The sequence below is a fragment of the Pterocles gutturalis genome, unplaced genomic scaffold (assembly GCF_000699245.1).
Source record: "Pterocles gutturalis isolate BGI_N339 unplaced genomic scaffold, ASM69924v1 scaffold15772, whole genome shotgun sequence".
In the NCBI taxonomy this organism is placed as follows: Eukaryota; Metazoa; Chordata; class Aves; order Pterocliformes; family Pteroclidae; genus Pterocles; species Pterocles gutturalis.
This window is the reverse complement of record NW_010113102.1, coordinates 96329-106802: the sequence shown is the minus strand read 5'-3', so window position 1 is coordinate 106802 and position 10474 is coordinate 96329. Positions and strand designations below refer to the sequence as shown.

Genomic DNA, 10474 nt, shown 5'->3' with positions numbered 1-10474 from the left:
GGGGCTCCGGAGTAGCCGAGCGCTGCCCGGGCCGCCCCCGCCCCAGGCATCCCGGCACAACCCGGGGACGGATCCTCGGGCACGGAAAGGGGGGTGTTACATCATTCCAGCTGTGCAGGGCATTACTGCGCTTACCTGCAATTCGCCAGGTAATCTGGACTCCCTGTAACCTTATCAGCACTTAAATTTGTCATGTGTCATATGTGTATCTGCAAATTAAATAAACAATCGTATTTAGTAATTGCTGTTGTATTTAAATATAAATAAATATTTCCAAGTTTCAGTCTGATTTTCTTTTAAAAGTTCAAGGGAAGTTTAGCACCCTTACGTAGGAGGTTTGAGAAGGTAACATCGGTATTTTGGTAAAGAGAATAAAATGAATGTAACCGATGATATGTTAGGTCCAGGTTCCAAAAGCACAGAGTTCGCGAGGTACGTGGGCACCAGTCTTGCCAATATTGCTGATTTTAATTAAACCAGTGACGTGCAGTATGGCTATCGTGTGTATAGTTTCTCATTTTGTACTGATTTGGTTAAGACAAAACTTACCTTTTGCCTTCTCAGTCATTAAAGAAGAGAGTGTGTCATGGATCTATTGGCATTATCAAGGCAGCATCTAAAATATAACAAGAACATACCGAGAGCCAAGGTGGAAAAAAATATATATAGGGGGCTAAGGCCCCGTTCACCTTCTGAGACTTCTGAACTACTGTGACAGGATGTGTGACATTGGAGAGAAATAGCAGATATGTTTCCTGTTTGAAAATGTGACACCTAAAATATTTTCAGTAGAACCAATGTAATATGAATTTTGTGTATTTGTAATAGTTCTGTAAATGAGATACATTTTTTGGTCTGCATGAATAAAAACATTGCAATAAAAGCTTCATTCTTAGGAGCAGTGTATTTAAACCTTGACTGTAGTAAAATTCTTGAAATTAATGCATTTTAAGGCCAGGAGAGACTATTAGGTGATTTAATGGTCTTTAATACACAGGCTAAATTTCACCAAGTTATCTGTGTTTTTCTGAAGTGTAATTAGGGTCTAGCTAAATCATATTTTCTAGGAAGGCACCAGTCTTTATTTGACATAAAGAGATGAATGATTCACTGAACTTGCATGCAAAAGCAGTGCTAAAATATAATTTTAGGTTTTTGTTTCTTACTTTTAATCCTTTTGCTTTTACTAGGTAAGCTCAGGCAGTTCTGCATGCAGGTATCTGCCTGTCAGTACAGCGTATTGCCAGTTAGGCTGCTTGCTTTCAAGAGCGATGCTCCTTGGGAATAAAAAATAAAAACAATATGAGTTGATACGAGTTACCGCTGCGATATGGCAAATATCTGTATCTTTAAATTTCTGCTGCCTGGATTCATGCCAAATAGTTCTTATATTAAATCTGAACTACTATTAATGCATGGCACATGATAACTTATTCCTGCAAACAAGAAAATTTCTCATATTATGTGAAAATACACCATTCTTTCCAAAGCTTGGACACCTGTGTTTGGTGGTTATATATAGACCGGAAATTCACAGCCTGCTTTCAGGTGCAATTTTAGGGTTGATCTTTTGAGCTGATGAAAATCTGTGAGGTTGATTGAGAATAACATCCCATTTGTTCATGTTCTGTATATTCAAGGGAAACTGACAGGCTAAATGTAGCTTCAGGCTAAGTTTTGTAAACCCATTTTTTCCATAACATACTGTTCCAGGACCACCTTGTTTTAAATTGTATCTTAGTGGGGTTTCTCATGTCACTGTCCGTAAGGTAGTGGTGTAGCATTTGCAGGCGAAGCAGGACCACAGCCACGGCGCAGGGCTTGGTGCCCGATGCTGACACCGACTTCATCTTTCTCCATTTAGTCAATGAAATGTACCAGCTACCAAAATGGTGAAAAATGAGATTCTTAAAAATTGTCAACCTTAATACTCCAAGTTATTACTCAAGATGTAAACACAGGGCTTTTATTTTATGAAAATTCATAGACATTTAACCTGATAGTGTCATAAACCATTGTCCCAGTATCCTGTGACATATCTCAAATATTACAGACTAGCATCTTCTTCGGCAACTCTGGTGAAGCATTTCGTGATATGACGTGCATTTCACTTTATCCTAGTTTCCGTTACCATGGAAAAAGTTCCGAGGTCTTTTTAGCAGAGACAGCTTCTGGGGCTTGAGTTATGAGTCACACAAATACTATGTTTTCAACCTGCTTTCTTCCATTTGTTTCAGAGCATGGAGTACCACATGTACTGCAAAACCCATTCAGTTAATCTTTGCCTTCCTTGTTAACCGTGACCTAGCACTGACAAAGCTGTCAGCACTTTGGTTAATACTTAAAAACTTTAGCAGATCTTCTTTCAAACTCTGCTTGACAGTGTTTGTCTCCATTTCATAATTGCAGAAAACTTCATTAATGGTAGTTCTGGAAAAGATATACATGCCATTTCAGAATTGCAGAGAGGGTAATTTTTCTTCCAAAACAAGCTGATCAGAGATTTGAGACTGATTTATAAGTGATTTTTTTGGCCAAGGAACTGTTCTGTCTTCCTGAATCTTTTTGCTTCTTTGAAGAATGCTGCAACAACTGAGCTATTCTCTTATAAGACAAACTCTGCCACCATGTCCTCTATCTGCAGACCTGCTTTGGATCCCTGGCCTCAGGAGACTGCAGGCTCTGGATCTGCCCTGGGAGGGAGGGAGGGATGAGGCATGGAGCAACCCTGAGTGAAAGACCTATGCTCTGGGGAGGAGTAGTGTTTAGGCAAAACCCAGGGCTTAATGTCTTTTGCTTTGAGGCTGCTCCTGCTGTATGAGTGTTTTCCTTCCCTTATTTATTTTGGAGTCTTACTGACCAATTGCAGCCAAATGTGAGACTGAGACAGGGTGACTGCAAGAATTAGAGGAAGGAGACCCAGAACAAGTCCCTCATGCTGCCAGGAGTGCGTTGATTTTCTATCTGTGTGGTATCCTGGCCAGTAAATTAAAATGCATGAACCTATTTGCTGATCAGTACACACAGCTCTGCCGGCTGCTCTGTCAGGAGTGAAAGGGCTTGGGAGGGAGAAGGGGTCCTGCAGGTACGTGGGGCTGGGGGACTTGTGGGACAGGGCATCATTATCTGGGACAGGGCCTTGACACTCTTTGCATGGGTAAAGAGGAAAAAAAAATTTTTTCAAAAAGTTACGCAACCCAAGAGCCAGAAGAATTGTCTGTTTTTCTTGTGCCACAAAACTCCTTCTGCCCTCATCTGTATGCACACAAAAACATAGTTTCAACCACAAAATTACAGCTGTATAGAAAATAGAAAATCATCCTTTTTTTTTACCATGTTTCTGTGATGGCATCAGACTTATGTCACATGAACTTGCAGAACCGTTGTAAGCTTAAACCTGAAGTATCATGAGGATAAAGAAACAGATGCTTGTTTAAAACTCACATGCATTCATTCATGTGCAGATGAACACTAGAGCTATATTGGAAGAAAACTGAAGACCTGCTTATGCTCTGGATTTTTATTGCCCATGTTTTGTTTCACAAGCCACATATTCATAAGCCCTTCCATATAAAAATATACTTTCAGAAACCTGCCTGTACAGAGCAATTTTTAGTAGCAACCTAGAAGGAAGAATGAAACATTAAAGTATTAATGGCCCATGGAAAATGAGAAAATATGAAACACGTTTGCCTTGATCCAAATTAGGCCTTGCAGAGTCATTATTCCTCAAGTTATATGGCCATTCAAGTCCCTTACATGCTCACATGCATTTTTATTTCCCTGGAAATTTCCCATTGTCTCAGCACTTTGAATCGCATGGGCTGCTCTGAACTCGCAGTCCTCATTCTTCGTATAAAGCATGGCCAGCTAGTGCTAGCGGGCAGTGAAAACAGCTTCTCCATCGATCCCCCAGCACTCAGGACAGTGCTGGCTGGATACCAGTACAGAAATCATGCATAGGGACACACGTGAGTAAAAGTAAAATGACCGACAGATGTATGAGTAAGCAGCTATATAATATTTAAAGCATTGCCTTTAGTATTCCATCTGGGTTTTGTCTCCCTGTGCGAAGAACTGCATGTAAGTGATGGGAGGAGAACTGGTACATCAGTGCTTTCTGGGCATAATTCCCAACATAAATTTCTACTCCAGTAGAAGTATTTGTGGGAGTACATCGATAAATCCAAAGGAGAGGGATGGCAGTAGGCAATGGGGTTTAAGGCAGGAAAAGAACAAAGGAGAACATGTTCCAGATAAAGTTTTGATCCAGTTGAATTCAAAGGAAAAAAGCAACTTTTCACCAAGCTGAGCAGCACTGCGGTGGTGTGCTCTTCACTCCCACGTGATCGGCCTCGGGATGATGCCGTGACTGTAGTTTGCGTGGACTCGCACATTTCCACTCCTGGCCTTTGAGCAGTTTTCTGTTTACCAACATCCCTTTCTCCTTGCTCCATAGTTAGCAAGGAATCGGAAGGGGCAACTCTGCCACTTGGCAGTTAGTGTAGTCTAACTACACTGTTAGAAAACTTCCAGAAAATAGATTAATTGTAAAGTTTGTTAAGAAAATACTTAATTGCACTGGATATATTAGAAAAAATATATGAAATATTTAAAATATAGTGATTTCTTTTAATTGCCCTAATTTATTTTTAATAATTATGCATTTATTGTGCTTTTTTATGGAGTTAGTGAATTTAATTTATTTTCCTAGTCACTATATCCTTCAAGATTTTAGATTAGTAGATCTCATATACAGATTTGCATCTCCCTAATGAGATTTCTTGCCTGTTTCCAATACCATTCCATTTCTCAGCATTTGAGTGGTCACCACTGAACACACCGAGCAGAGGCAGCTGCTATGAGGACATATTCTTAGAGAGCTGTGACGGAAGTGGTTGGTGCTATCAAAAAGTGGTTTTCCATTTCAGCAAAACAGTGGTTTGACTTTTTTTAGAAATTAAGCAGCAAATTTGTTCTGCATCCTTACTTACTGTTTTGCTGGTTTGTTGGGGTTTTTTTGTTTGTTTTTTTTGTTTTGTTTTTTTTTTTAAAGGATTAAATCTATGTCTCTGTAAAATGTTTTCGATTTCAAATTTTAAAATATTGGCAGACTGAAATGTCCCATTCCAATAAAAATTCTGATTTGGATTTTGTCCTGTTTTCTTTTAAAATCATCAGGTTTTATCCACACTGTTCAGGTAATTAGAGATAATTCGTAAGTCTTGAGTAACTGGCTCCTAACAATTTTAATAAAGCAGGTAAGTATCCTACAGAATCATTGGGTGCTTGGATTCATAACTGATTTTACCATTCATAGGCAAGTTCTTCTTCTAGCTATGCATAACACACTTCTCAAATGGTAGCATTTTACTCCTTCATCAGTTTTAGAATAAATCTCATTTCTTACATCCTCACTGAAGTAAATAATGAAAAGGATAGTAGATTTGCCCTGTACTATATAATTCTTTCACCTGCTCTATGGTTTCTCTGCTTTATCAGGTTGTTTAAAAGCTTGCATTTTAGCATCTGAGACGTGTGTGTTTGTGTACAGAGATATATTGATATGGATGTTCTCATGTCTCATCTGTAGGATACATCGCTGGCTGAGGTAAACTCATTCAGTCCTTCAATGCCAATATCTCCCTCATCAATGATAAATCAGTATAAATTTGAAGATGAACCAGAATTAAGAGATCTCTTCATTACAGTTGATGATCCTGAAAGCCACATTACAGCCATTGAAACATTTATTACATACAGAGTGGTCACAAAGGTAAGCATCTGTTCATGGCTACAAGGGCTTACATTGGTAACAGTAGCAGCATTTTCACTCTTCTTCCATGCAGTTCTCTGGGATATTACTAAATTTAAATTATACCCTGGTTTTGCCATGAGTTATAGACCACTAAAACTGTATGAAAATGTGTGGTAGATTCTGGAAAAAAATTCAGTATAAGTTTGTATACATAAGTGCTCGGGTTCTTTATGCTGAGAAAATAGCTAATCATCCTGCAACAGCAAAATCAGATCTATGGGAGAATAACATTTTCTATTGTGATATCCACCAGGAATGTGAAACAGCAGAAGGACTGATTCAGTTTGAAGACACTATGTTAGCCCAAGTATTTATGACTTGGATCACTTGCAGGCTGCCAGTCTTTTGTCTTGCATAAATGTTACCTGCTACAAACTCTTTCAATTCTGTCCTTTTCTAATTGCAGTGTCCACTATCACATGGACCTTTTTGTATCATTTACAGTTGCAGATGGAGATGATTTCTTGGGAAACTGCCACAATTCTACAATGAAAAAGTAATATTAGGAAACAACAAAGTGTATTTTTAGCTGTCCTGAATGCAAATTATTTACTGGAAATAAGGACGAAAGTCAGCCTTGTGAGACCAGCCAGCTCTTCTGGGATTACCAGCAAATATTCTGCAGGCTGAATTTTGAGAATTGCACTGTTAATTTATTTTACTTTGAGTTCTTTTTAAAAGAGTCATTTAAAACCAAATTTTCAAATGGGAATTATTCATCCTTAAATAAGAGAAGATATCAATTCTTCATAAAATATTTAAAGAGTAGGAAGAGAGCTATCTTCATTAGGTTGCTAGCAATAATTTTCACTTTATGCATGTTTTTGTAGATGAGAGAATATTTTTTCTACAGGCAAGTATGGAAGGGCTGTGAGGCAGATTGCTTTTGCTTTTTTATCTATTCTATCCTTTCTTATCATGTTTAATTTGAAGTGCTGGTTGTTGATAAAGTAATAGCATTCCTCCCACATACCTTGAAAATTTTTTATTCAACCCTCAAAACTGTTTAGATTACAAAAGCGTGTTTTGAGGTTTTCAGAATTTACTTGCATCGCATTATAAATCTCCGTGCAACAATGAATGCTAAACAGCACGCATTACTTTAATGAAAACATGGGTTCTTTGTGGCTTGATTCTAGGAGATAGGGCAGTGATAAAATGAATCTCATGGTCTGACAATTTTGCAACACTGTAATAAGCATTTCTTCTAGGCATTAAAGGTTTGTTGGCAAGTTCTAACAAAGGGCGACAAAACTGGAATTGATGATGGAACACAGAATCCATTAAGCAGCGCAAGAAGCGTTATTGCTGTGATATGCTGAGGTTTTCATGTTTTGAATGTGGGGATTGTTGACTAGTGTCAGCAGGTCTAAGGATGTATGTCAGCTATTTGGGTTTTTTTTGAAAATGCTGAAAAATGGACTTTCCTCACTCATAGATCACTAATCACTTCAGAAGAAGTGCCCTAAAAGTAACGAACCTAACTGTGGTTGCTAAAAGGAAAATGCCACACTAAAATAATGATTGAAATACCTTGGAAACATCGTGGTAGGCTCATTATTATAAGTCACTCTTTGTGCACTTTAGTGCTTGTTTTTCTTATTTTTTTTTTAACAAAAGGACTTTGATTTCTTGCTAAAATGGGATGTGTTTCATCTCTCCAAGCAGTCGATCACTACACTTTAAAAAACAGAAAGCAGATAACCTGGGGAAAATAGGGTCATGTATGCCTTCCCTTCAAGCACTCAGTTTTCTCCAAAATCTATTTTGTTCTTTTTTTCTGGTATTCTGACCTGGGCCTGCTTTTTCTGCCTCTGGTTTTCAGACATCTCGTGGTGAATTTGACTCCAGTGAATATGAAGTTCGAAGACGTTATCAGGATTTCCTTTGGTTGAAGAGCAAACTTGAAGAAGCACATCCGACACTGATTATTCCTGTTCGTTTGCTAAAACTTAAGTTATTTTTATTTGTTTATAAGATGGCTCCAGTTTTATACAGAGAAGTTTGAGGCCTTTCTTCAGTTTCTGAAACCTAACAAACATTAAACCAACCTACTTTCATTAGCTTTATACATATGTGATCATTAAAAATCCCATAAAGGTATTTCTTACATTTGTAATTGTGCCATTTCCAGTAATTTATGTTCTTCGTTCTTAGCTGTACTTGTATTCTGCATTGTATGCTACAAGAACCATGTTATTCCACGGTTGACTGTGATAACTTTATGGCAATTAGGTTTTTTGCATGGTGGCTTCTACAAGGTATACCTGTGGGTTTCAGTAAGTAGAACTATTATAGTACCCTTAATATTATGCAAATTATGCAATATTTTTTTTTCTTTTTTCCTTAGCCATTGCCTGAAAAATTCATAATGAAAGGAATGGTGGAACGATTTAGTGATGAATTCATTGAGACTCGAAGAAAAGCTTTACATAAATTTTTGAACCGCATTGCTGATCATCCAACTTTAACTTTTAATGAAGACTTCAAAATTTTTCTTACTGCGCAGGCCTGGGTAAAATGACTTTATTTTTATTTACAGTTATGTGAAACCACGTCTTGTGTTAGTAGAGTGTATCAGCAGTCTCCCTAGTTCAGTATTGAGTAGTGCCCTCCCAGGGCTTGTTACAGAAGCATCAGAAGAAGGCAGGGGATTTATGGAATATTCATCTCCCAAGACAATGTTTTCTTCTGTGCTTTTGATAATCATACGTGTGGCGATAAATATTGCTGTACCTTCTAAAGCAGTTTTTGTTGCTGCATTTTGGATTTTTGTGGCAAATTGGCAATATTTTAATTCTGCCTGCTTTTTGGTATACATATAAGCTTCCAAGATTATATGAAAAATAGTATTTTAAATTAATTATTCTTTTGGCATGGCACTGTCTTTTTCATCGGCTTTTTAAAAAAAGTCTCATAAAAGAAAAACACAGCCTTTGAATTTCCTGTTGTATTTTTGCAAGATGTGTGCAGTTGAAAATTGGAGTATGGTACTCAGAAAAGCCTGCCTCTGAACTTCAGCAAAGGTTATTCTAGCAACATATAAAAAGTTAAAAAAAAAAGATGGATTACTTCTTCCAGTAGGAAGGTTGTTTGCTTTTCTCAATGACTTATTTGTGTAATCATTGCCTCTGCTTTCCTGTTCAAAAGGCTAAATTGCAAACTAGCTAACTCACTCTAAGGAATGAAAGGGTAAAGGTTCTCTGCCATCTTTAATCGTTCTTGTGAGATCCTGATACATGGCATGCTGGTGTTTGCCCAGAAAAGCTTAGCTAATGACAAGTACGGTTCTGACACTGGTCTAGTAATTTTAGAGTAAGATTCATACACTAAATAGACACTCAGAGGCTTATGTATCTAGTTTTGTGTAAAAAAAAAAGCTTTAAAGTATGCATTTTTTTTCAGAGAAGTTTTAAAAGTACAGGGAAGTAAATATGGCTTGTTCTGTCTTTAGGAACTCTCCTCACACAAGAAGCAGGGTCCCAGTTTGCTGAGCAGGATGGGACAGACCGTCAGAGCTGTAGCATCCTCAGTGAGAGGAGGAGTTAAAAATCGTCCTGAAATGTTTACAGAAATGAATGATTACATGGAAACATTTAGTCAGAAAATAAACATACTAGACAAAATAGCTCATAGAATTTACAGGGAAGAAAGGGGTAAGTAGAAAACAAGTAACAGTTTTATTGATTTAATAAATTATTATATTGAAAAAATAAATTAGTTTTCATTCTGTCAGACAAAACACTCCAGCAAGCAGGGGAAAAGGGAGATTTGTGTTTATACTGTGCTTTTCATAATGGTCATTGTTTTGGCAGACCATCAAGTTAGTTTGAATAACTTGTCATTGAACTACTTGATAAGGAACTTAGAAAAAAGAAAAATGTAGCAAGTATGGCTGTCTTGTTACCTGTGCTTTTTGGAAAGCTGCACAACCTTCTGTTTTGTACTTTCAGTGGAGTGTAAATAGTCACAGTTTTCTGGGCTGTCTCATACTGGCATAATGCTGTCTAGATTCCAGATCTCTTTTTCTCTTTTTTGGTTTCATTCTGCACTTTTTTTCTGCTTTGACTGAGTAGATTTTATTTTTTTTTTACTAGCTGTACTTTTGGCCATAATTTCTGTTGTGGGAAACTGTGCCTGTTTGAATTTTCTTAAGAAGGATGGCTTCATCTCTATTTTTCCCTTAAGTAACAGCAGCTTGCACTCCTACTTGGAATGCTAAATTACTGACTTTCTGAGATTGACCCTGATCTCAGACTAGACCTGTTCAGTAGAATTTCCAGTGGTCAGCAGTTGAGGGATTTTATTGTCTATATAATGTAATTTGAAGAGCTGCACTGTGTTCTGTAATAACTGAGCCCTTGTGCTTTATTGCGCAGTACCAGATCTCAGCACGTCCTCACTAAATTGGAGGGGTCTTATAAAAGGAAAATGCATGTTGGTGAAAAGAGTTCCTTTTGATATCATTCTTTTCAGTGGGAACAGTTGGCTGAAGTCCATAGATTCAAGTGCCAAAATATTTATTGGAAAACCTTATGAATTTTGACATGCTCCCAAATGCTGTAGGTTGTATCTTCTTTCTGGATTTTCCAAATAGCACTTGTCAGAAGACTTGTGTGCAGGACTGCACTGTCATGGATATGAACTATCAGTAGC

The 10474-nt window shown here is 37.6% G+C and overlaps 1 protein-coding gene across 1 annotated transcript in view; it reads left to right on the top strand.

Moving 5' to 3' along the window:
* Positions 1–5585: 5585 nt before the first annotated feature.
* The window catches only part of SNX7 (sorting nexin 7), a 23751-nt gene continuing 18862 nt past the window's right edge, over positions 5586–10474 (top strand). Inside the window, exons 1-4 of the mRNA XM_010074336.1 lie at positions 5586–5776; positions 7644–7754; positions 8169–8333; positions 9273–9474. Of these exons, the coding sequence (XP_010072638.1) occupies positions 5633–5776; positions 7644–7754; positions 8169–8333; positions 9273–9474 (622 nt within the window). The 5' untranslated portion in view covers positions 5586–5632. The remainder of the gene's footprint in view (positions 5777–7643; positions 7755–8168; positions 8334–9272; positions 9475–10474) is intronic.